The sequence below is a fragment of the Lottia gigantea genome (genome assembly GCF_000327385.1).
Source record: "Lottia gigantea unplaced genomic scaffold LOTGIsca_115, whole genome shotgun sequence".
NCBI lineage: Eukaryota > Metazoa > Mollusca > Gastropoda > Lottiidae > Lottia > Lottia gigantea.
Genome location: NW_008707123.1, coordinates 597,986 through 625,977, shown reverse-complemented (window position 1 = coordinate 625,977; position 27,992 = coordinate 597,986). Strand labels below are relative to the sequence as shown.

Genomic DNA, 27,992 nt, shown 5'->3' with positions numbered 1-27,992 from the left:
ATCCGATAGGCTTTAATATTCAGTAAATGTAAATGAATCGAAATGTGGGCCTGACAAAATTTAATATGAACCTGTCTAAAGTAGTCTGGATCCGAATCTGGCCGTTCTATTCCTTGTTCAAATGGGACCGAGTGTACAAGGGGTCATCGTGTCCAAACCACACCCCCATTCGTCATACTAAGACCATGTCAAAGCCCGTATTCGTGATACGATGACATGGGGTAGGCCTTTAAGACGTTAACGTTAGTAAGATAATTATGACGTAAACACACGTAATAATGATGACGCCATTCGTAATGCACTCCCTTTGATGTAGCTGTATATGATTATGGTGTCATCTCGCTTCTGAATCCAAATAGTTCTTCCGCTTCTATGGTGCTTATGATGAATTCAACAATGTTTAACGTCGTATTAAGGGAGCCATCTTTAATCCTTAATGTAAACGTGTGAAATAACAGGTTTTAATCGCAAGGGTAGAGCAACCATCATAGATAAAACAAAGTGGACATGCATTATGTCTAAATAGTCAAAGATATATAGGCCTATAACAATCAACAGACATGGTAAGCAGCCAATTGAGCACAAATATTTAACGCACCAGTCAGTTAGAAACGATACAATAGACACACTTCCTTCAGGAACACACAATAACATAAAAAAAAGTTCTTTGAAATATCATAGGCCCTACGGTGGCAGTCAATTGAGCACAAACAGTTAACGCGCCAGTCAGTCAGACACGGTACTTTAGACACACGAAAACACCCTGGGGTGTGGGACTAAGGTGTCAGGGGTGTGGCCAACTGGTGCAGGAGAAGAATTCATATGAGTTCAGAGAGCACCTCACATCATCACATGCTGCAAATGTGGATGAAACAAATTTTTGGGGAGTGAAAGGTCCACGTGATTGCTCCAGGGGAGTGAAGGCTGAACTATGTTGAGAACCCCTGATTTAGGCATACGTCATATATAGGCACAGGTCATATAGGCTAGGCATATTTAGGCGTTAAAGCTGTCAACACCGAAAAAAACCCGAAATCATAAGAATGGAATACACTTACCGATTCCGAGCGGTTCCTCTGTAGTTAATATACCGAGAAGACATACATAATAAAGCAATAGCACCGCGACGTATACATCCACAATCTGCATACTGAGACTGAAACGTACTGCTTCTATTAAAATACCTCATCAACTCATCGTTTCGATATTATTAAAGCTAACTGGAATATATACAGTCGAAATGAACGTGGGTTTATCAGATTTGATAAAGCTTGCTGCCGCTGTGTGAAATTACGAATCGATTTCTAACATGTAATTTCATATAACTAATATTTATATTCATATTCAATTAAAATATGAAGTTCATTATACAACATAGAATATCTATTTATTAAACATGTACATTTACAATAATAGCAATAATAAAAATAGAGACCATAATGGAGCCAGAGAACATAACAGAGAGCGAGAACATTACAGAGATCGAGGCCATAAGAGAGGCAAAGAACATTACAGAGATCGATAACATAACAGAGACAAGGAACATAACAGAGACAGGGAACATAACAGAGATCGAGACCATAACAGAGATCGAGAACACAACAGAGATCGAGAACATTACAGAGATCAGGACCATAAGAGAGACTAAGAACATTACAGAGATCGAGACCATTAGAAAACATAACATCGATTACTGTGATCATATCGATTACTGTGATCATTTTGATGATAACTGAACACAATGTACCCTGTGGCGCATTGCCCCACTTTAAACGCTTGCTGTGCAAATATTTCTTCATTACAATCTATAGCTCTCGGTCAGATATCTATCTACCAATATATTGTTATTATTTTAATGATGATACTTATAAAAGTATAAAAAAGCAATATATAAGAGATAAGTTCATCATGCGAATTTAATTAAACATTTTTTGGCATTTAATTTCTCATAAATTTTCTAAATATTTGAATTTTTTGCTTCAAGCAGCCTAATTTCAGCTCACCAGACCTCAGATACCTTCATTTCACGTATTCATTCATTAATGTATCCATTCATTAATTCAATCATACCTCTATTCATTTATGTTCGGTCTCTAGGATGACCTAACAACTATTTCAGGATACTTAGAAGAAGAGCATCGAACTCGGCATCTTTACAATGGTCAATCTATTACGAACAGAAAGTTTTCAACAGCTTGACATAGTAAAGATGCTAGATCGGAGACAATGTACCTTCCTGTGTGGTCTGGAACAAGTCAGACTTGGAGAACTCGGCTGAGAACATAATAAAGAAAATCTTAGTCAATCATATACACTTTATTCTCAATAATAGATTACTGAAATATTAACAGAAATAGAATCATCTCTTACATCATTATGGTCAGTAGCGCCACCAGTCTCCCGAGACTAGGGGTACAAATAGGGAGCAGATTGACTTAATGGCGGGACAACCGTCGAGATAAGAATTTAAAATGCTGCATCTCTGTGGAAGCGGAGAGGTGCGGCTGAGATGGTTCTCACTCTGAAACGACCTGTCTACAATGCACTTTCATAGAACTGCTTTTCGCTGCCGTTGTCAAGCATTGTTACTTCCGGTTGTCTCCTTCATCAAGCGGAAGTTGAAAGCGCTAGAGTTTCAAAATTCAAAATCACAGAAGGTGCTAGAAGTTAGTAAAAGATCAGAACACAAACGTTATCCAAGCTAACATTTCGGATATTCAACTAATGACAATCACACAATCAAATCCAACCAATGAGCGTCGATATGTTAATATTGTCCGAATCAGTCTGCAACTTCATCAATTCGGACTTTAAACCTTGTAAATGGATAAAAGCTTTAGAGTAGCCTCCCCTTATCTTTGAATCGTCTCCAACGGCAATGACAATCCCACCAGAACTTCCGGGGCACGTGTCTGCAGTGTGAACCAACACCTTTTTTTTGATGAAGTCACTTTCGTCCTTGGTTCCAACAGCATGCTTCGATTTCAAAGAATCCTTGAGGACACTTCTCTCCAGCATTTCCTTTTGAATGTTCGTGAACGCTGTTCCCATGGTAACAGTTTTAGGGGCGCCGTGGGGATGTGAGATCACTATTGGCATTATGTCACTGTCTTCGCTATTCTGCCATAAGGGGTCGCGTTTCGTTAGTTCCCGTTTTATCACTTCCGGTACAGGATCAAACGAAATGATGGTATCCGTTTCGTCCATATAGAATATCCCAGTTCCCAAACTAGGTGCAAGCGCACCATCAATACAGAATTTGATTTGACAGTTCTCCGCCTGGAAATCTGTGTCTATCAAGTCAGTATTGGTCAAGACGTAATATTGTCCATCTTCAGTAAACACTTCCGCTTCTCCTGAACGCAGATTATCTTCTTCATCGGTCACAGTGACCTCGACCTTGAATCGGTCAATGTCAGGAATATATGACTTGCATATGACCTCAGGTTCTGGGTCAAAAGTCATTAAGGTCAATTGAGGGTTATCGGGTACAGATATTAGACCAGTTCCTTTGGACTTGAAGACGCCTTTGTAGTCTGAAGTATCGTAGAAAAAGTCGACCTCGGTTTGGGAAGCTGTTGTGTCATTGGGCACTAAACTTCGTGGCACGGCGATAACAGTTTGTCCTCGATATTTCGTCACTACGCCACTTCCATAAAAGGAGTCCAATTCTGATGCATGGACTGTTACTCGGACTACACGTTTGCCAACGTTCACAAGATATTTGTATAGTCTGTCATTTTGAAACTGTTCGGGTATGTCAGTAGGGGTCAATTTGCAGAATTGAATGTAGTCCGAGTGCTGAGATTTCTTTCGGCAAGTTTCAGCCTGATACAACGTCCGCGCACACTCCGTAGATATTTCAATATCGGTAGGTGGCGACACTCTTACTACTTCATTTACTGGCACATTTTCATTGGTTTCTGAAACTGCTTTCTGATTGGTCAAAAAACCAGGGACGTAAGATGTCAATGAAGAAATCCAATTTCCCATTCTCGTCAAACTTCACTGTCTGAAATGCAAAAAATAATTAAATGAAATCTATGTAACAGTGTATATTTTTTTTTACCTAGGTAGCCTTCCATAATATGAATTTTTGCCAAAAGAATCTTTTGGATGGTTTACTGCGGGCCTTATTCTCAAAAACTTAAGTAAGATGAAGTCGATGAAGTAATCTGATTGGATAATTAAGCTATATTCGAAATCAATTCTCATTGACAAATATTAGCTCTGTTACAATAGACCAATCAGATCAATAATCTATCAGACTAAGGTCCTACGTTTTGACCTATTTAGCCTTCCATAATCAATGTCTGCCCTCAAACAACATCTAATCTGTTGCTGATTTTCTCAACGGAGGTGGTAACGAGATTGATTACAACTGAACACCAGTTAACATTTTAACAGACTGGTGTCAGCACAATAAAACCATTAGAGAAATGAATACCATTGTATGGAGGGGTATCAATGCCAAAATTCTAACTGACAAAATTCTCCCGCGGGATCAGTTAAAATCAATGCCACAGTTTCCTTTGGATATCAAGTTGAATTCTTGAAGCGTTTACCATTGTGTGGCAGGAGATTTTAACCAACTGAAGGTGCTCTGGAGAGAATGGTCGATTACAAATGCCATTACTTTTCATACTTGTGCATGTACCCAGAGCAACGTTTCAATGAATTACATGATCATAAATCTGTCTGGTGATTAAAAAACAATACAACATTGACATTTTACATAATGTATCCTCAATATATAAGAAAACAACGTTTCAATAGATTACATCATCATGAATACTTGCATTTTACTACTATTTATGCCTACTCACAACACAACGTTTCAACAAATCACACAACGAATTATTTTAATACAATGCACTGAATGTCCCGATCAGAAAGAAAAGACAGATGTTGAAGATGTTTACTAATTGTGAAACAACAAACAACGTTCTAAACATTTTGTCAATATAGTAAACAAAATGTAAACAATCATCAAGTCAATGTAAACATTGAATCAAGTTGTTGAACGATCATGTCTGCTAGCCTTCCAAAATACCCAACTCGGCGAATCTCTGAGAGCAAAAATATAACATATATCATCTATAAACTAATAAAAAATGACAAACTTGACAACAAAGTCAAGCCCGTAACTACAGGGAGGGAATGCCCCCTACCCACCCTCGAAAAAATAGATTACACCCCCACAAATTTTCTCTGACAACCGACCAATTCCATTACTGGAACTAAACATCATAAACCATTGCTCCTCTGAATATATTACTTGCCCCTCCGAACTATCAAGTGTGGCTTCGGGCCTGTTTAAAATTAAACTATCCCCCTCCCCCTTTTTTTAGAAGCACGCCTCGCTACCCGTCACCTAATACAGTTCTATGGTTTAACAATGAACAGACCTGACTCACCTAATACCTGTACGATTCCTACTGAATTCTTATACATCAACCCACAGTTACACACCATTATAAAGCCAGTCACTCGCCTATAAATCAATGCCAAAATATCAACCATTGAGTACGATTATCATACTAACAGGTAATGGTTTAGCCAATTAAAGATAATCCCTATTTAGCTATCTATAAGATTGGCTCCTTCAAAGTACGTTCACTGGTTAACCAATTAAAGGGTAATCCCCATTTAGCTATCTATAAGATTGTCTCTTTTAAAATTCACTGACACAATCTATTAAAAATTCAGATATCACCAAAAAACACAATGGCTCGAGCCCTTTGATTTCACTCCCCAATATTTCTTTATTTCAAAAATCAAGGTGGGATTGTATAATTAAATACTGTAATGGATATATACCATCCAAACAACTTTGGGCCCCTACCAAATGTCTGAAAAATGACCCCAAAAAAACAACAACCAGATTTTGCAATAATTGGGCCACAGGAGAAACATCAAAGCTGATTAAATAACGAGGTATACGAGTTAAAACGCCATTATATCGTTCTTAGATAACTTAATGTGTTTTACTGGACGTCAACGCCTATAGAAAGATTATCCTATATGATATAAGCTGAGGAAATATTATGTTTTAATTAACCGAATCGGTAAGTATCTGGCTCGAACCTTATCAATCTCGCTTCCTCTTTGATAAACAAATTGTTTTTACAGAGATCAACTTACACCATTTCACGCAAGCTTTTAGGTAGGGGGTACTAGATTAGTATCTTATAATGATGACCGATAGGTATTTTCCCCATTATACACTGCATGGCATTATCCGCCGTCATAAGCCACACTGGGGCAGGAAGATAGCTGGCGTAGTAACCATTTAATTTCATTTCAATCACCCCAGGGCTTTCAAACGTTGTGACCTTCGAACAAGGAAGACTTCGTGTGAATAAATTTTCGATCACACCCATAGATCAAAATACTATGGCAAAGGTCGACATGATCTTAAAGTTTGAGCCATTATCAAGAGCTGTAATCGAACGCATACACGACGAATGACGAACACACCTAACGAGCAAAACAATATTATAACTTTGAGCCCATATTCAGAACTATCATCGAACACATATCGACACATCGATCCACAAATTGGAGATTTTCATACTAAAGTATCGTGTCCCAATAGTTAACACCCTAGGGCAAGGACAGTCTTCTGTGATCAGATGGGAAAGGGGGGGGGGGGTGTTCATAGACTAAACGACCTTCAAAAAACATATATGAATAAATATTCGAACACACCCATAGATCAGAATATGATAGAGGTATTCGATTCCAGTTTTCTTGGCGAATTATCAGAATAAATAATGATACATTATAGTATAGCCTTGAAAAGCGTGATATATTATATCTATAGCCTTTACATCAATATCTACATATTATACACTGTATAGTTCGAGGCGAGTATGGGGCGAGCAGGGGCCACAAAATGGATCCCCTCCGCCACCGCACACAACTTGCCATACCTCTACATGCATACATGTTTACAAATGATATAGCTTAAAGACTCGTTAAAAAGAATCGTAAACAATTTTTCAGCCACGCACGTACATTTCAGGTTCATGTACCGATGATGAATGGAATCAAGTCTGGTACCCACGACCAGACCAACACCTGAAAGTCATAACTATTAAGTGAACCGGTGAAAAAACTCATTTTATCTCCCGTTCTGTTTACGTTAATTTGTTTATTAACTTCAATATACCAGAACTGGATATAAAAGAAGTTGCCACATTGCCATATACTGATGGCAAGCAGGACCAATTACATATAGCCACATTGCCACCCATCTTCACAATACCCAAGATATTGCGAACTTTGTCTAATACCTTGACTGCGATATCCACATTTCTTCATCGAATGCAGAGATCTGATTGGATTGTACGCCAACCAATACAGCCAATCAGAGCTCTCGACAGAAAGATAAATTGTTTTGCTGATTGGTTGTATTCACATTCCAATCAAATCTCTTCATTCCGTGATACAAGAAAGGTGACTATTGCTGTCAAGGTATAAGACTAAGTTCGTAATAGTCTGGCATTGTGAAGATGATTCTACACTATTGTGTATTTTTCTGTGATGTTATTTCTTTCTGATGTAGTTAAGATGTTATAAACAATTTCTTTTTATTGTAAATACAAAAGGTTATACCGCTTACATTATTACTTCAAACAACACCCTGGTCTTACAGCTGTTTCATAATCAGGATGAATGGATGAATGAATGAATGGATAGATGAAAGAATGAATGAAAGATCACTGCTTGAAGGTTAGGCAAAGGCACAGTTGGTAGAAAGCAACCTAACTCAAAAGACAAGAGGTTTGGCCAACTACCAACTAGTTGAAAGGATCCTCGTGAACCTAACTTGGGAAGATCAATGCCAAAAGGTTTGGTCAAGGACTTTTCTTTGTAAATAATGATTATTTCGTTCTTTCCTTATTCCATTATGTAATTCACATATTACAGACCAATTGAATGATTTTGTATCAATTTAGACTGATGCTAATCTTTAGTAGAGAAATTTGAGTAAGTAATTAACGTTTATTTAATATAAAACTCGAATACCACTTACAATATGCAATTTATATTTAATTGGTTCAATCTGCTTATGATTATTTCTATTCAATCCTACAGAAAGCTTGGTTTCTCTACGAATATTGCTATATTACTATACCATATCTCGTCTATATGCACCGTGCTTGCTATTCTCTTAACAACCGAACACCAAAATACAACCTATATCACAGTATGTAAGTTGAAAAAAACAAACACCACTACTATCAAACACATTCCTAACTGATTCTTTCTGGTAATTAAACCAAATAGTTTTACACACTGTGTAGGTAAAACATCTGTCAGTTATTAATGAAGAAAATATACGTACCCAAATTTTATGCCTCAGAGAAAACGTTTGGGTTGCCTTTTTGATACGGAATTACATACGTTATGACGTTATTCGCATGCAGTTACAGGATACGCCTACGTCTTAAGCCAAAAGAATTGAATTCTTTTTCAAAAACAAAACTTCTAAAACTGAGGACAAATCGATTAAGCAACAATTAGTCTTGCAGGACCTCACTATCGGTGCTGCAAGAGTAACCTCCTGTGCCTTGTGCCTTGCCAGGTGTCATATGAAATACTCTCCTATAGAAGCACTGGCCTGGGATACAAAAAGAGTAACCCCATGTGCCAAGTATAAGTAATGTTAAAGAAGATACTCGCATATAGAAGCACTGGCCAAGGTAACAAATGGACAACACAGTGCCTAATGGAATGAGCCACAAGTACAAATTAACAATTGGTAATAGAGAGAACAGACACTAACCTTCGTTACTAGTGTACATCCTTATTCATTCTGATCTAACTTATATCTACTATAACTCTATACTCTTAGTAATATACACCATTTCCTTACTGTATGGCGGGGATTCTGTATCAAAACCTAATTTGTTTTGTACGCTAGCGAATACAGCCAATCTGTGCCCTGGGCAGAAAGACTTTGGCTGTATTCGCTGGCGTACAATCCAATCAAACCGCTGAACATGAAACAAGAAAGTGGACCATTACAGTCAAGGTATAAGGTGAAGACGTAATATCTTGACCGTTATGAAGATGGGGGTACATATCGACTTGCGCTTGGGGAGTAAGAGACTGAGTGTTTGAGACTGTATAAAAGTCATCCAGACTGTATATCAAGTACATGTATATGAATATTATTAATAATATTGAGATAGAAAAAGCTTTGACCTTTCTTATATATCATATACATCATCTCATAATGAAAACAATATACAAATACTGTCTACACTACATTCTTGATGAGGCAACTTCTTCTAGGTCAATTGAACATGGCGTGTGAATCGGAAACATCAACACATGGCTTGTATTTAAAGGGGCATAGTCCTTTAACTATTGATCATATTCCTGAATTGAGCTCTATGTGTTTGGAATAGATCTACGTGATAGTATCCCTTTAACAATATTGCATCTTCTCTTGTCAACAAAGGGTGTGGTTGATAAGTACATGTCGGCAGAGGGGTGTGGTTTGAAAGAAGATGTCGAAATACACATTATGAAAGAAAGTGCTTCATTCGTTACTTCACGTACAATCTGGGTTTAAAACTAATGTCAATTGTTATGCATTATGCATGAGATATAAAGAATGAATGTTGTGCTTCATAGGTTCACTATATTCAAATATTGATTCTATATAATACAGAGACAGTTTTATAGTCAATAATACGATATTTGCTCTAATATAAGCATACCCTTGACAGATCGAAATAATGGTGAAAACAGTAGGCTAATACCACTGTCAGGATGAATTTGTCCTCATTGCACAATGCATGGTGTTTCCCATGAAAAACGACAAGGTAAAATTTATATACATAATACGACAGCTATAAATATAATATTTAACTGTTATTGAAACTGATACTATATGACCCAATATTCATAGCAATACAAACATTTATTGGCTACCGTCAGCTCTAAATGTAGATGGACTACGCACGGGCTGGAGCACCATCTAACAGAAGCATCACAGCACCATCTAACAGAAGCATCACAACATCTAGCTCAAGCAACCCTGGCCCTATATGTAGACCCTGACAGATGATTTGCGACGATCCATCCAAATCATCTGTCGGAGATTGAAGACAGGGTCGGGCTATCTTGGACTACACCCAAGTTTGGCAGAGTGAAGAAGACCGAGTAACTCATCATACCAGATCAAACAAAATCTCAAAAGCACAGAACCACCTTATTTAACCAACCCAACTACCAACTACTACGACCATCAACAACTACCTAATTTCCGGTATCAGTTTCCGCTAGAAGCGAACGTTAACTTGTCATCTACCATTTAACCAACGTAGTTTCCTTTGGCCGAAATTCAAGAATATAAGAACGTAGATTCGAAAACAAATTGAAGATTCAAATGGATATACTAATATCATATACATTACATACCTTTCTTGTTATTCCCAGTCTGAGATTCCCAATACTCTTCAGTTTCCTCCAAATTTCAACGCGTAGTACATTATAACCGTATCAACGATCGTTTAAACACCAGTCCAGTCGATTTCCACAGTCAACAATGTCCGTATCAATAAGAGACATAAAGAGATGTTGATGTGCCGCATTGCCTGTTACTTCGACATTTCGGATCCGGTACAACCGGAGACGACGTGCTCTTCAGTATGTTCATCGATTAAGGATAAAGCCGCGGATAGACGAGACACGGTGCCCACATCCTGCTGGCAAAGATAACTAAAGTTGTGAAGCTGCTATCATGTGGTGGTGGCCCTAGGAAACCCATTGGATCCGAGTGGCCAGACCTGATTAAATCTCAGGTTCACTTCTGATACCGCGGATTGGGAAGCAGCCCTCTGAACATTAACGTATGGTCGGGTGGAGGCAAATCAGTCTACCCGCCTATCAATAACAGCCTATTTTTAACCGGATTATATGACTAAGTACAGTTACAAGTAGAAACAGGAAAACTTTTACTTTATTGTCGCTGACTATTCATGCATAGGACTCTATGTTGATAATGCACAGGTTAAAAATAGATCTTAGGCTATATATCAACTGTTTTAAGGCTGAGGGTAATCTTTAAATTGGCACACGGGGTGCACAAAGACAGTTGTCGTTGGGGTGGGGGCGGGGAGGGGGATGTATGACACAACTTTAAGAAACTGTTTACCCTGAAAGTTCTACTAGCGATCTGTGAGAGGCCGTGGGAAATGGTGTTTAGTTGCAGTACTGAAATGGATCGGTTGTCTGAATCTTTTTTCAAGGTGGGAGGGGGGTAGTCCATTTTTTCAGGCAGTGCTCCCCCCTCGCCCCTGGTAACTACGGGCATGTCAAGTTTATCCACAAGAAAATGCTGGGAAAAAACAGTTTATTTAAAAAGGTGCATCAAAGATCAGCAACATAAGGCTAAAATCAACAGAACAAAGAGAAGACAACTCCATTATATTTCTAAAGGCTTCAGACCGAATTCAAGTAACACATTTTTATTTTTAGACTGAATGGTCGTGCTCCGTTCTTCCCAACGTTCTTTGGCTACTTCCACTTTCTGGATCAATGCATCTAAGGCTCCTCTTAGGATTCCTTCATAGTCCTTTTCCATGCTGTTAATTTTCAATTTCAGATCACTGATCGTCAATTCCCGATTTTGGATAATTTTGTCCTTTTCTTCTCGCGTTTTCTTCAGTTCTAGTTCAGTTTGAGATAACCCAGATCGAGTTCGAGCTAGCTCAGTTTCCAACTGATGTATTCGGAGACTCATCTCTGTTTGCATGGTCTTGTACTGTCTGGTCATGTCTGCGTTGACTGTCTTCTGGTTGGATTTAGTGTCCTCCAGTTCTTCTTCAGCTCCCAGCATCCGTTGCCTCATCTCATCTTTATACGCCACTGATCTTCGAGTGAATTCCTTACGGATTGATAAATGATCTTTCAGTGCTTGGATCTCATCTACAGTTCTTTTGTACTTGTCTTCAAGCTCCAGGGTGGCATCATCCTTCTTCTTTCCCTTCTTTTTCCCCTTTCCCTTCCCCTTCTTCTTTTTCGGAGGCATTGTGTAAACTTTATAAGCTTATGGTGTCTGGAAAAGAAATTGATGATGCTCGGTTCTAATGGAACTAATGAACTTCTTGGTGCATTTTTGGAACGATCATCCAGATTTTGAATGGTTCCAGGAAGAAGGAAGAACAGTCGGTTGAAGTGGCATGAGGTAGATGAGTGGGGACTTATAGATTTAATTTGGTCGGTGACCCATCCCAGGAGAATTATCTTTTAACAAATGCTCTAGTTCATTCTTTTACAAGTTGGTTTATATAATAACCCTATGGCCCGTGAACCTGGTTAAACCAGCCCCTGTTTTGATGATGGTAGTTAAGCCAATGATGAACTAAGCACTAAATAGTGAGTACATAGCTTAGCATTATTGTCTTATGGTCTGTTCTAGTACGAATAAATGAGTCATTGTTGCTGGCAGAGTTTGTATACTCCTTCGACACCCTTCATACTACGTAATCAAATAAGGCCCTAATAAGGTCCGCAATAACTAATTTTAAAAATCGAAAGTAGAATGAATAAAACGATCAATGCATCAAATTTACCATGAATTCTGATAAACTTAAAAACTTCAAATTGCTGGAGAGGTTAGCTGATGTAATGATACAAATAATGAAGCCCCTATTAAAGAGATGAACTACTTTACCTTGTTTATTCCACTTTGAATATTTCACAATTCGACTTTAATGAACGGGAATTGACAGGTCGTCGCGAATGTAAACAATGTAACTACGCATGCGCCATTTGCACCCGACACGCTTGGCTTGCATAAAAGTATGGTGGACAAAACGTGCCATATATAAAAGTTGTTCAGGCTTCCCAAAAAGACCAAATGTGGTTGTTTTTAAGACACGTTCCTGATTTTTAAACTACATGGGACAAATAATAAAAACAAAAGAAATACATAATAAAGAATTATTTTATTTTAAGAAAATTTGTAACATATAATATATCATTAAAAATTACTTATAACTTTAGGAAAAATAAACTGATATACGATTCACAATGCCAAGAAAATAGAGAATATTATGTGTTGTCTTTGGGGGCTTCTGAGATACAAAATTTCAACTTAATATCGTTTAACCAGCCATCACAACTTACACTTTAGTGATTACCAGTTGTGTATAGTTACCAATAAGAACAGCGATCTCATGTAACTGACTTGTGTGTTGCATTCGATACTCATGGCCGCTTTCATTATTCACAACCATACACAACTGGTAATCACTATGGTGTTAGGGTACCTTCACCATAATTTATTCTAATTTTTTAAAGGACACATGATTTCATATTGGCACGTAAAACGAAAATAGTCCTTAAAAATTGATTAGCGAAAATTTACCCAAATGTTTCTGTTGAATATATATTAAGTATACGGAAATATTATGTTTATTTTTGTCAAAAGCACTAAAAAGAAATGAGCAACAACATCGAATTTGTTAACATTGAGTTGTTTTGAGTAGATAAAGAGAGATAATGCCAACTATCAAATCTCTTTTGTAAAAATAAACAACAAATCTTAGTCAGTCTATCTTCACAATGTCAAAATATAAGATGAAGTTCATATTAGTTTGACATTGTGAAGATGCAGTCAGTCCTGGGCCAGGACATAGACCTGGGACCTTCCGCCTTATTCTCCAAAACTTCACTAAAATAAATTCAATAATCTGATTGGATAATAAAACTAAATGAAAATAAATTTAGTAATTGACCAATCAGATGACTGGAATACTTAATCGATCGTTAGTTAAGTTTTCAAGAATAAGGCCCAAGCAATAATACAAAAAAAATTGTGTCTTGACATTTCTACATTCATAGATTGGATATATCCCTATGTTGCTAATAGAAAAAGAAATGATATAAAATTAAGCTTTGTTAAAGACAGCCATGGTCATGAAATCTTCGTACCCCAACGTTATCTGACCTCTCATCTGGGGATCCCGTTGTTTGAAGGAATCTGTTAACCCTTTTAACATGACACAAGACTGGATAAACATGTCTAGTGTTAACGCTCGTCGTGCCTGTATATCAAATTTATAAGTAACCATCTGAGCAAACTGCGGGGAAAGGTTGTACCCCATTGAAGCATAGGCTGAAAAAAATGAAACAAAGACTTGATATTGAGTGAATAACAGTTTAATTAAAACTAAAGCAAACTTTCGTTCCGTTTTTTTTTATCAGCTTTTTTTTAATATAACCACAGGGAGCAGAGTATACTTACTCTTTTCGAAACACCTGATGGTACTTCTCTTTAGGGTGTCCACAACTGTACTACCTATACTCCCGATTTTGCCAATCTTTGGACGAGATTTTTGAATTGCTTGTACAAATTTTTATGAGTATCATATACAAATACCAAAGGGAGATTACTCACCATTCCTAAGTTCATTACAATCAATAAAGCCTGATCTATTGCCATCAAATCTTTCAAAGACTCCCTTCCATTGGTCAATATATTTATACAGAGCCTGGAACTCATTGATATCTATAGTACCACTCATATCTCTATCAAACATGCCTTTAAACACATTAAAACAAACTATAAACTGTGAAGCCTTTACATCAGAACCAAAATATTTCTTACAGGTAGTGTTCCTTTAAAATATTGCAGCCCGTTAACAACTCGTAGTTTGGTTCTTCTGCTGTATTCTCACCTCTAAGAAAAGTGGAGTCTCGTTTATCCAGACATTTCCGTTCGCGATAAAATCGTAATTGGAAACTGGAAAGTTTCCCAAATGTTAAATTACTTGTTAGAATCGTGTAGATGATCTTATCTCAACAAAAATTTGACGAAATATGATAACTACCATATATCAGGATATGGAAATATGACATTATTTTCAACTGAGGTGGTAGATATATTACTATATCATATTTATCATGGTATATATATTATACTGGTATATCACCCAGCCCTGCTAACATAACATGTTCTATCAGATCAATCATGACAGATTTTTAACTTACCAATCATAAGACGACAAGTTTCAGCATTAAACTGAGAATAGTTAGCATTAGTTAAGGCTCTCTGTAATTCAAACACTGTTATTTTTCCTGACCTATCCTGGTCCACAGCTTGAAACCAGGCTGCTATTTGAGGATCAACAGGTGCTCCCATTGCTGAAATTACAACACAAGACATTATAATTAAAAACACAAGTATTAACGATTCGAACTGATTGCAGTTTAAAGACTATTCTTGAAGATAGATGAATCAAGTACTAACGATCCGAACCGCAACACGAAAGTCATGCTTTGGTTGCAGCAAATGACCTATTCATATGAGGAAGTATTTCAATTATAAATTAGGAAATATTTCATTATAAAACGTGGTATCAGGTGTCTAGAAGAGTATGCAAAGACAGTGTTGCCAACTGTTGAAAATATTCATTGTACCATAGATAAAGGGTATCAATATCTTACTTGGGGGTGCAAATCCACCAGCGCCACCACCTTGCTGAGGAGGGTAGCCCTGACCTGGGTAACCACCTTGTTGAGGGTAACCACCTGGTTGTCCAGGGTAACCGCCTTGTGGGGGCTGCAACAGAAATATAAAAGAGTTAAATACATAGGATAATGATACATCTTTGACCTTTAAGGGGATATTTTGACAAAATTTGAACCATTTTTGTTAAGGACCAAGTTAACTTTTTAACATACCGGTACCTTGCTTATCAAAATGGAATACAACGTAAACCCAAAAGCTCAATACCCAACATTAAGGAAAAACAAGCCAAAAGACTTGGCATAGGGTGTTCTGGAAATGTGAGCATGTCCCACCTTAAACCATATACCTGGATATTCATTGAGAGTAGCACCGCCTTTGATCTTACCCGTTACCGACTTTCACTTTCCTACTTCCCTACGTTGCCTTGGAGCTCGATATCTCGGCATTCAGGCATCAAAAACACTCAAAACTTGCAGGATATATTCTTGATATATCAATACATAATTTTGCAGGTTTCTGTGAACATCCATGCATTATTTAATTGTGAATTTTAAGAAAGAAATAAAATATTCAACTTACTCCATAATTGTACGCCATTTTGAATTCCTAAAAATTTCGCAATCCAGCAAACGCCCAAAGCGGAAACGAAACTTTCGAAATGATTTAAATTACGAAATTTAGATTCTAACTAGTGTAGCTTATTGTTAGGGGGATATTGAATGCTAAAACCGTGTTTTATTTCATTTTGGATGATTACAGATGCTTTATTCTAGCTTTCTGGCTATTGTATGGAAGCACATCAATGCCATTAACAAGCCTATAAGACTATCGTTGCAAATTCTTACATCATTGTCGTTGTTGTTGTACGAAATTTTTGCTTATTGCACACTGCACAGCGCTGTCAGTCATTAATTGTTCAGGGATAGAACTGTAGGATGTAAAAATATAATCTTTTTCTCTCCGAAAAGTCGTCTGCAGTAAGCAGGGTCATGACACTATGACATCATAAGGTGTGACCTCTAAGGAACACACCCCGGGGGTTCGACGGAAATGAGAAAAGTCTTTAAGTTGGTTTAAATTTGATTCAGAGACCATCTTACGATAATTCTTACTCAATATCTGACCTCTATGACCTCAAGACTTGAACTCCAGGTGGCACCAATCTTGGTAAGGTCAAATCAGTTAGCTATGGAACGGCATTGATCCCATTTGCAGCTAGTTCGAGTGGAATTCTGAGCGAACAGACTCCGACCAATGCTTACAAGAATTGGAAAGTTGTCGAACCGTTTACGCCTCTAAACTGCAACAATAAGTGACCTCTCGGCGCCCCAAATAATAGTAATGGTTTTGACCCATATTGACACGGTATAGTCGCGATAAGAATAAACAATCTTGACCCAGACTCCCTTCTCCATCAATAATTACTCAATAAATCCCTTTCTTACCCTCGACCTTCTACAAATATGAAATAATCTTAGAGGATTCGTAGCTGATTTAACCCTACCCTGACCCGAATTGTCTGTTAACCCTGTATAGGTCAGTTTATACCAGAGTTTACGCTGTTAACCCCTAGTAGATAACTTTGCATCCTATAGGGTCGTTACAATTTGACAAATTTTGGCAGTTTCTGGAAAGATGGAATTGATGCAGAGCGATGGGCCATTGACACTAACAGGCTAGTTATAGCTAATGATCAAAAGATTTCAAAATGATTCCATAACAATTACACAATATGTTCACTGTAAACAAAGTGCTCAATACATAAAAATATCAAAACAGTTTTCTTTTAATAAAATTTTGAGGTTAAAAAATAGTTTGAAATTGATCTTATTGTTAGAAATAGTACAATATATTATATTGTTTCAATAAAGACCTACTTGATATGGACATTCAAAGGGTCAATTATTTAAAGTATCCCTTTATGGAAGACCGGCGCGGTCGCTATATTTTTTTTTATTGTATAACTATCGCGGAATAGTAACAGCAAAGCTATATCGCGACAATTTCACGACAAAATTAACCGGGGACAAACTATACTGCGACGATTTTACGGTAAAATTATCGCGACGATATAACTTCAAAACTATGTCGCGATAAATATGCAAAAACACAAAAAAGTCCGTCTACCAGCTTAGACAAACCACAGATGATAAAATAATGGCCGCAATAAGCTTCCATAAAGCTTCTATTTAACGATTCTATTGTCCATTGATAAATATTGAAAGGGGAAGCGGAAGAGCGGATGAGGGATGTTGCTTAAAGAGGCTGGTTGTGATCATTAACTACCTACCCACCCACACACAAACACACATCCTCGTTTAGTATGTACATTCCGTTTCGAACAATGAATAAAATATATAGGGGCAAGAAGGCGAACTCACTGATTAGGGGTTGTGAAAATAACGAGAAAATTATCCAGGATTTCCAATCGGTTTTAAATATCGATCTGGTTGTATTTTTGGGGTTTTTTTTTCGGGCTAAAGCATTCAGATGACCCAGGGAGTCGCCCACAGAAGAAAAGGAAACAAAAGATTAAAATCTGTTAGAGATTCTGGACTTGCAATCGTCCCTTTAAACCTCTGAGTGTGTTTAATGGCCTATTGTTATTAACAGATAAAGGAAGGGGAAGAGAGAAGAAGAATGGGGGACCACGCCACACCGTCAATTCTATTATTAGCTTCATCATCAATACAGCAGGTGCATCAACATGTATGGGAATGCGTGAAGAAAGAGAGCAATTTGATTGGTTTGGAGGTCAAAATAAACGATTTGATTGGCTGCCAATAGAGATCAATGTAAAGGAATTTAAAAAATATTATGAAATTTCAATTGGAATTCTATATTTTGATTGGATTAAAGGATGAATAAATCTTTCCGATTGGTTGATTCCAGAACCATTTGATTAATGTTAGATCGAATTTTTCTGGATTTTTTAAAACCTTGAAGATTTTTCAAATCTACATGGAGTGGTGATTCCTTCCTTACGATTGGCTAACAACACGAATGGAAGCATTTCATTGGTTATCGATTATTTCATAAAAAAAATATAATTCTTTCAAAAATTAGACGGAAGAATAAATAATACCCATTTAAAATATGTATGGGAATTTTCGTAGCGTCTGTAATCTGATTGGTTTAAAGCTTGAATACAGACATCTGATTGGCCAATTTCATCCGACGCTGTTTACGCACGAGTGAGTTATTTAATTTTATTGATTGAAAACCTGTATGGGAATGCTGGCGTTGTCTTCAAATTTGATTGGCTCAGAGCTTAAATCCAGCGTTTTGATTGGTTGATGGCTATTTAAAGATATTCACGCATGAGTAGAAATTTGAACAGGTTATTGACCATGCCATTAATTAAGCAGCGGGGTCTGAAATTTGATGTGGAGGAATTTAAACTTTTATCTTGTACATCAGACCATCTGTCAGGCGATTAACTGGCCCCTTTTATTGATGAGATATTTAAATTTTAAACATCTCTTTACACGCCATCTTGGACCTTGGTCGCAAAATAAATGCCCTTTTGTGATTCAGACCATGCTTATTAAGACCATGTATTTCGTCCTCCGGCATCTTCACAATGTTAAGCTATTACGAACTTCGTACCTTTGACGGCAATATCCACTATTCTTGTATCATGGAATGCAGCGATTTGATTGGATTATATTCCAGAGAATACGAAGTTCGTAATAGTTTGACATTATGAAAATTGATCCCCGTCATCATTGGCCAAGTTTGGTGCTGTAGTGGGACGTAAAACTCCATTTGAATTCAATGTTATTAAATTGATTGAGACGAGAAACATGTTCAGACATGTTCGTCAAGTATGTGGGGTCAACCCCGCCCCCTCTCTCCCCGTCTGAGTCTGGTGAATGGGGGGACAGGTGGTTGAAATTATAATAGTTTTGATAGTCAATGGTGGTAAAATTAGGCCAGGGTACAGGTTATTTAGTGAGGCCAATATCCTCTTTACACCTCTGTATAATTTAACTGTATCGTTTCAAATGATGCGTAGGATTTGTAAGCAATATACTGAGGAAATAAATTATATTTTGTATATTTCTATTTTGCATATTTCTATTTTGTATCTTGTATATTTCTATTTTATTTATTCCATTTTTGTATATTTCTATCTTGTATCTTGTATATTTCTATTTTATTTATTCCACTTTTGTATATTTCTATCTTGTACCTTGTATATTTCTATTTTATTTATTCCACTTTTGTATATTTCTATCTTGTATCTTGTATATTTCTATTTTATTTATTCCACTTTTGTATATTTCTATCTTGTATCTTGTATATTTCTATTCTATTTATTTCTCTTTTGTATATTTCTATCTTGTATATAACTATCTAGAGTTTTAGCGTTGATATCTTATATATTTTTTGTATATTTATATCTTGTATCTTGTATATTCATATTCTATTTATTTCTCTTTTGTATATTTCTCTTTTGTATATTTATATCTTGTATATTTCTATCTTGTATATTTCTATCTTGTATAATTCTATCTAGAATTCTAGCGTTATGATGTTTGTATAAATGATTCCATTGTTTGAAATTGTTTATAGTTCAAACCTTAAGTTCTTTGGAATCCCATCTCTCTTTCTTTTCTTGGTTTTTCATCAAATTTCTTCAAGATCTGAAAATAGAAAGGATGAAATGAATAAGTGGAAAAAATTTCAATTTTTCGGGGCAACTTTCAGAAACACAATCTGTTCAAGGTGTATTGGACAGTAATGTTTTTATAAAAATACTTTAATATCGATTGAGGGGCAGGTGTTGGCACTCGAAAGTTGTCATGACAAAACGTGCAAGCGACAGATGACAGTCATCTCAGTTTACAAGAAAGTGTAAACAGCTGACACAGAGAGCGTCATCTATCGGCACGCGCATCAGACCATTGGTAGGATAGAAAAGCATAACTTTAGAGAGAGAAATTAGAAGAAGATCGACAACGAACAATCCCCCAAAACCCCCCGAATATGATGCAAGTTTGTTAGACGGTAGAGGAATCCACATATTTACAGCATCATTTTTCCGTCACAGATTTTGCGTATAATCACATATAAAATTATAAATTAAAGAGTTTTACATCCAATTCTTTCCTGCCCTGATCGGACTGGAAGACGGGGAACGTGTGTCGGGGTTATCCAGCTTAATATAATATTATGTGTACTTTCATGACAATAGAAATATTCATAATGTGTATACGTCAATAAACTATTATTTAAATTATACTTCAAAAGATTTCTATTCCAGAGTGTTCAATTATTTAAACCAAAGCGATGCTGGCAGGTGCGTGAAAGCGGGGACGCGTCTCACAATACCTTACAAATGTTCAAATTTTCCGTTAGGAACTAAATTATTCAGTAGTGATATTATTTTGGCAGCTGATTTTTTTCTCTCAAAACATCAATGACAGAGTCCAAAAGAAATTTCAAAATTTAGCGTCATCTTAAAGGGACGTTTGAATGAAAATTGGAATGGTGCAAATTAATGCTATCAGTGTCCCCGAAACACGATAAAAATTCATAAAACCTCTTTATAATCCCCTTAAATTCAAGCCGACGAAAGCGTCATTAACCTTATCTGGTCCAATTTATCAGGTAGTTGTTGGTTCAATTTAGATCCATTAGTTTAACCCCTTAAACCCCTATCTCCGGTTTGTATATATTTACTAAACTATACAATTCAAGGCAATAGTTTGTTTATGGTCAGTTAATGACGTAATGATGACGTCATATACCAATACCCTTGGGTTTAAATACGCCATATCATATTTGCAACTCTTATAAGGAATTTGTTGCTCGTTTCAAAAGGGACAATTGAAATGGCCTCGTAAATGGACCTCGATATATTACAAGTCCTACATACGCTTATATCGTTGATGACGGCAAGTTTATCGGATTGAACCGTAACAAAGGATCCGTTTCGGGTCGGATCTGCACTTCAGTTGCGATAAGCACTTGAAATGTTGATCTGTATACCTCGGGCGACGTATTTCAACCATACAACAATTGTAATTGATACTTTTATCATTATCGTGTTTGCCTAAGACGCAAATAATGATTACGTCGACAAAACTGGGGTTTTGTTCATTAAATAATGACGTAATAAACATGGCGTCCTGGTGATTTGAGTAAGATTTATCAACTGGCTATTGTGACCACATCTCGTTTAGTTATTCCCTGATTAAAGCGAAACAAAGAGATAGCATCGCCATGGGGCCCATTATTTTGGGTTTAACGCTTTCCGTAGTTCGAGTGTTTTTCGTCATTGGTTTTGAAAGGGTTAATGTAGCTTCTTGGTATGTGCCAAAATTAAGCCATGGTTGTTTTAGGAAACCGGGGAAACTACTAAGCTTTCCATTTCTTTTTTTAAGAATTAAGGTATTTTAATGAATAAATAATGCATATAAACATATAACGAATATGTTTCTTAATATATATTTGATCGCGGAAGAGAAAAGTAGCCTATACTTATAATATTTGGTGCTGTAGAGTTTTGAACAATAAATCGCCCTCATAGGGTTAAATCAGATTTAAATTAAATGGTAAAGAACTGGCGTTGAAAAGTACAGCTCATAACCAGTGAATCTATTTGAAAAAAGGGGTACAATGAGCATTGTTTCATTTTGATTAAAACTGAGCGGTGTTGAAATTTAGTCGATCAAAGAATAAAAATATCCTTGATCCAAAATACCGATGATTTTCATTGGTAGAGAAAGCAAATCCCCGCGAATCTATTTGACCCTTAGGGTTAATATTCTCGGTTTATCCAGACCAAAAATCCCATCTTAATGCTTACGCCTTGAAAGACTGGTAGATTGTAAATTTGATGAAGAGGTCAAGAAACGTGAGAAAAATGCCGAAATCTGCAACCTGCCTCGGGCCATTTAACCAAATTCTACACACATATAGGGTGTTATAGTAGGTCACGTGGTATTTGACCCGACCCCTCAGGTTTATGTTGTTTTGAGACAGTATCCTCAACTTGACTTTAATAATAGTTTTCTCTATCAGTAAAATTTTATAGTCACCAAATATTGACTGCAGATTTTATACGGGCCTAATTTAATATCCCATAACTTAACCCCTTCCCCACCTTCGCAGCCTTAATCCTAAGCGATTCTAGGTCTTATTTCCTACTCAAAAACCCCCTTCCTAGACAAACGCCATCCATTTTCTGGGTTTTGTGATTAGATATAATACGTATTGAATATTGCTCAAAATTTTTAGTAATATCATGGATAAATTTGATTGTAATTGGCGACGCGTCATGAAACGTTTATTAATATTTAAATTCCACAAGCTCATTACAAAAATGTTTCTTTCTTACGAGCGCATTTTCTTATATTTCGGGTGTGTATGTTAACAGATCATTAGCCATTCACATCTCATTGAAAATTGAGAATTTAAAAGTTCTTTAAACCGTGTGAATTCATCTCTGTGCTTTAATTCTAACACTTTTAATTGTGAAAAGCGAAAACTCACGCCCGTAAAAGTGAATTTTAATCCGTTTACAACTGAACGAACATGTGAAAAATAACGCTGCGGAAACTAAGAACGTGCGAAAACTCTTGTCGCTTTCGGATTAAAAAGTTGAAAACCGTCCAAGTTGTTAGGGGAAGGTGATTATTCCCATTGTTTGCTACAATTATTGAGTTCGCTCAAAGAAAACAAAAGATTTCCTCAAAAGCTCCTGTATATCGGCATTTAAATGAATGAAAGGGCCCTAATTGTGTATACTCAACCATTGTCGGTAATCTACAGCTCGGATATTTTTAATTATCGCTTCTTTTGAGGATATAAAATTACAACTCGACATAATTTAGACCATTCTTTTCAATCATTGCTCATTATTGGCATCCAGTTTTCAAAAGTTTCCGTTTGGAACGTGATATAAACAAACCATTTTTGAAAGTACTGGTTACAGGGCCGTTTAAGTGATGTCAGACCGCGGGAAATATGATTTCGCGCCATTCGATTCTCGGCTTTGTTGGTTGATTTTGATGTGATAGAGAGGCTGGGGGACTGGACCAAAATAATAGACGTGTCACAATCCGAACCATCCCGGACAAACTTGATCATCATTTTGGACGATTTTTGTAAAATTTTGTTTATTAAGGATTAAATTATCACCACTTTGGACCATTTTATTAATTTTGTGTTCATTATTTGGAAATTTAGCTGTTGATTACAGCCGATGGTTTGACGGATGTTGACTTAACGGTGAACGTATACCAGTAATACTTTGGAACTTTTTAGTGATAACAACGGAATTATGCCTCGGAAACAAGCGATTGTGGCTCGTAACTGTTACCCCACTGTTCAAATTAAACAAGAACAAGATGAAATAATATATGCAACAACGGTACAATCGTTTGATCCGCAACAAATTGTGAATGTAAAAATTGAACCCTCGGATATTTCGACAGCTGCGCTATGGGGCACCCAAGCGCCCAACCAATATGGACTTGGCCTTACCCCCCAAGGGAACAATCAAAGCCCAATAGACAATAAGCCAGTGCTTGGCAGACCTCAGGTATTGGATGCATTTGTTATTTTAGCTCTGCATGTGCAGGAATGCATTTTTTCTTTGTGATCAAAACAAGTTAGTGTCCTCATCGGGCAGAGCTCCGCCCACAACCGACGTGTCCCCATTTGATGAGCAACTTTCGGACAAAAAATATGGATTTTGTAATCATTATGCAATGCAGGATACAGTTTTTGCTTTCATAAAGGTCACAGCTTTGACCTACGCCCACGAAAATACCAAAGAGATTTTAAAGTTTGAAACTGAATAACTTCCTTTCTTGATGTTATTATTGTTACTATTTTTAGACTAGACCTTTAAATTTTCGGCTTTATTTTGATGGCAAATTTTAAATTCGATTTTAAAACAATATTATAACATTTATCTTTCATTTTGAGACATTTTAAATCAGTTTTGAATATTAACATTTCCTTCTGGAGACTTTTAAAATAGAGCTGAACTTGCATTAAGAATGAAAGTGGGTCATGAAAACTCAAGTTGAAAAGATATGGCTTGATGCATTCACCTTGTAGCATAGCCATAAACTAAAAGACCTTACTTGAGGCTTTGTAGATCTTGCATGCTTCAAGAAACATATTTTTGAAGTTTTAGCTAATATTCCAGCAATGCCCTGTATACCCTAGACTGCGCATAAAAGATCCCCTGAGTGCAGATTAAAAACCATAAAATTAGACCATTTGTGATGACATCTTTTACATGGATTGTAAAGAGGTTTTCTTAACTTTTTTTGTGTATCACTGACACTGATATCAATATGAGCAGCTTTTGCGATAGTGACGTCATAAGTGATGTCATTAAACGCATATAACTAGCAGGAGCCACAGACGTCTGACTGAATATTACAATGGTGCAAATTGATGATATCAGTGTCCCCAATACACATAAAAAAAATTTCTTAAACCTTTTAACTATCTCTTTGTTTATTCTCTTAAGTTATTCAGTCTACTGGTAATTTTGGTACCCACAAAGGGCCATTCCTTAGAGCATACTTCAACATTATATTTGATTTGTTTCAGGCGAAGAGAAAGTTAGAGCTAGAACCAGATTCAATTCAACAAGAAGGATTCAAGACCCCGAAATCATGTAAACGACGAGGGAGATATCTCTCTAGTGATAATAGTCCACGCAATGGACGGGGACCATGTTCTAGTTTAGATCAACTCTGGAAAAGTAAGTGAACAAATTCAATGCAACAGCATGGATAATGTCCTGATGATGCACTTTATATCCAATACAATAAAGATGAACAAGAAATGGGCAATGTCTGATACTTGTATATTTTGTACTGACCTCCCAATTAATGGACAGGCATGCGTTTAACCAAATGACCTTTGTCTAAGAAACAGGAAGACATTCAAGACCCAAATTAACGCTGAAATAGTTTAGCAGATGATAAGCATGGAGTTATAACTTTAATTCTAATGTATTTTTAAATATTTTTAGATTGTTCGAGATCACCTATAGAGAAGACCAGATATGATACATCATTAGGATTATTAACGAAGAAATTTGTTGGGTTATTACGTAGTGCTAGTGATGGGGTAGTAGATTTAAACAAGGCAGCCGAGTTATTAGAAGTACAGAAAAGAAGAATTTACGATATCACCAACGTCCTCGAGGGTATCAGTCTTATACAGAAGAAATCTAAAAATAATATTCAATGGAAGTAAGAAGCTCCATTGTCTTTACCTCTTGGTTCTTTTTTTATCCTTATCTTTTAAATGGACAGTCTGCCATGATTGACCAATTGTACCCTAGTCTCAGAATCAGGAATGTTTCTAGCTTAGTTAATCAGTAATAGTGTTCACAAGTCACTGTTGGAATTTGAGCCCTTAAATCTATGCGTGTCCAGAATTATCTGTGTTTAAAATGAGGACTATTTACATAATGTATTCAAGACCCAAATCAACCCGCGAAAATGGTGAACAAAGACGCATAAAGTAGGAAGTAAAGCTCCATTTCATTTCATCATTGCCATTAGATACAGAGAAGAGTTGTATGGCATAGTTTCCAAATTGTCCAATCCTTAACATATTTGATTTTGTATATTTTTCAGGGGCGCTACAAATTCTATAGCAGCCAATAATTCTTATTCTCAACAACCTATCTCTACAGAAACTGTTGATTTACATTCAGGTACGTTAAATATTTAGATATATTATATATTGGTTGGTCTAAATGCCGTGACTCACCAGCAGGATGGCTCTGGAGTGACCGATCTTGTCCGCCATTCCATCCAAAGCTTCCCCTGAAGAAATAGGTTGAGCTGAACTGGTGCATTATTACATCTAAAGCTTCACCCCGAAGGAAAGGGTTTGAGCTATTGTCACCTTGGTATTTATTGTACATTCCCATGATGCACTAGTCCTGCCTTGATTATTAAATGGCGTAGACTGAAAGCGTACCAAGGTGACCTTCTTAGACCTTCTCTTTTCATATATTAAATAAACGATTTATCATCTGCTGTAGGAAAGGAATGACCTTTAATAAGCTCTCTTGTACATTACAGATGTAGCAGATTTGGAAGCGAAAGAAAACCGGTTGGATGAAGCCATTAAGAACTGTACACGTCAGTTAAAATTACTGACAGAAAGCCCTGAGAATTCACGACAGGCTTACGTCACCTATCAAGATATCCGTAGTTTAAAATCACTAGATGAAAGAACAGTTATAGCTATTAAAGCTCCACCAGAAACCAGACTTGAAGTTCCTGATCCTTCTAAGGTTTGTATTTTATTCTTTTATTGGACCAACTTGAGGCGGCAAATGCCTGGGAAGAATCCTGAAAGTCTAAAAGAGTAGGCTAATGCAGCTGTCCTGGCAAAATTTACTCCTATATGCTCTTGCCAGTAGAAAAGTAGGACATAAAACTCCATTTCTTTTCATTAGTCCAATAAGATACAGAACAGTAGGACGTAAAACTCCATTTCATTTCCTACTTTGTAGATATGGTTAAAGAGTCAGAAAGGACCAATAGACGTCTTCCTGTGTCCTGAAGATATGCCAGAAGCCGACAACTCTTCCAGTGAGAAGAACAGCGACTTCGCTCCTAGCACAGATCCTAGCAGTGCTTCCAGGAATCTCGAGGAATCGTTCTCGGAAGATTCGGTGTCTTCTGATGGATACAAAGGTATGGTTAATAATTATTATTTTGATCAGTTAAAGAGACAGTAACGAGGTTTTCTTAACCTTTTTATCAGGAACACTGATATCATCAATTTGCACCATTCCAATTTTCAATCAGACATAGGCACATATGCAAAAGGTGCTTATAATATCTAATTAACAGACAGAAAAATCTTCTAATATATCCAAGGAATTTCAAAGGATGTTTTCTATGGCCAGTAAATTAAAGACTTATTACTTATTTTCAGGTCATCATGGTTTGAGAAATGCCTTCTTAGATGACGAAGACATCAGTCCAGAAAACAACTTCAACCTTCTTCAACAAACAGAAGATCAGATCATAGACGCACCCTTCGTACAACTAGAACCTCCGATAGACCTGGATGATTATATCTTCGGTCTGGACGGTGAGGGTATATCAGATTTATTTGACGTGTACAATCTTCCCACCAATATTTAAGGTTATAATTTATCTTTCATTATTTCATCTATTGATGGTCTCGGGTCTGTTTCACAAGAACTAAACTAAGTCCCAACGGTAAGGAAGAGCTCTGCTTTTATCTATCTTGATTGGTGTAGTATTTGTTAAACAGGCCCAGAATAAATTAATGATGAAATCGGGTGTGAGTCGGTTGAAATACATAGTTTAGTTTTCTTTAATTTATATCTCTTTATATATTTAGTTGTAAATTATTACTTTAAAGCCACAAGGCTTAGACATTAGACTGTTGATTGAAGTCACAATTTGCATCAGCAAACAAAAGATAAATATGACAGAAGCCTATCTTAGGTGAAAAACTT

At 36.6% G+C, this 27,992-nt stretch overlaps 4 protein-coding genes across 4 annotated transcripts; 1 reads left to right on the top strand and 3 right to left on the bottom strand.

Moving 5' to 3' along the window:
* Positions 1–2,302: 2,302 nt before the first annotated feature.
* On the bottom strand, positions 2,303–8,885 carry LOTGIDRAFT_237712 (hypothetical protein). Its single transcript, XM_009047690.1, has 2 exons — positions 8,795–8,885; positions 2,303–4,012 (listed from the first exon to the last, which is right to left on the bottom strand). The coding sequence occupies exon 2, from the start codon at positions 3,991–3,993 to the stop codon at positions 2,740–2,742; it is 1,254 nt and encodes a 417-aa protein (XP_009045938.1). The 5' UTR covers positions 3,994–4,012; positions 8,795–8,885; the 3' UTR covers positions 2,303–2,739.
* A 2,474-nt stretch (positions 8,886–11,359) lies between these two features.
* On the bottom strand, positions 11,360–12,746 carry LOTGIDRAFT_224434 (hypothetical protein). Its single transcript, XM_009047689.1, has 2 exons — positions 12,698–12,746; positions 11,360–12,079 (listed from the first exon to the last, which is right to left on the bottom strand). The coding sequence occupies exon 2, from the start codon at positions 12,050–12,052 to the stop codon at positions 11,447–11,449; it is 606 nt and encodes a 201-aa protein (XP_009045937.1). The 5' UTR covers positions 12,053–12,079; positions 12,698–12,746; the 3' UTR covers positions 11,360–11,446.
* A 952-nt stretch (positions 12,747–13,698) lies between these two features.
* Positions 13,699–16,105, bottom strand: LOTGIDRAFT_199248 (hypothetical protein). Its single transcript, XM_009047688.1, has 5 exons — positions 16,079–16,105; positions 15,475–15,589; positions 15,019–15,171; positions 14,426–14,569; positions 13,699–14,143 (listed from the first exon to the last, which is right to left on the bottom strand). The coding sequence occupies exons 1-5, from the start codon at positions 16,094–16,096 to the stop codon at positions 13,917–13,919; spliced, it is 657 nt and encodes a 218-aa protein (XP_009045936.1). The 5' UTR covers positions 16,097–16,105; the 3' UTR covers positions 13,699–13,916.
* A 7,687-nt stretch (positions 16,106–23,792) lies between these two features.
* On the top strand, positions 23,793–27,651 carry LOTGIDRAFT_171492 (hypothetical protein; the record flags this gene model as incomplete). Its single annotated transcript, XM_009047687.1, has 7 exons — positions 23,793–23,882; positions 25,082–25,235; positions 25,509–25,731; positions 26,122–26,201; positions 26,575–26,789; positions 27,012–27,195; positions 27,440–27,651. The coding sequence occupies 7 exons, from the start codon at positions 23,793–23,795 to the stop codon at positions 27,649–27,651; spliced, it is 1,158 nt and encodes a 385-aa protein (XP_009045935.1).
* Positions 27,652–27,992: the final 341 nt, after the last annotated feature.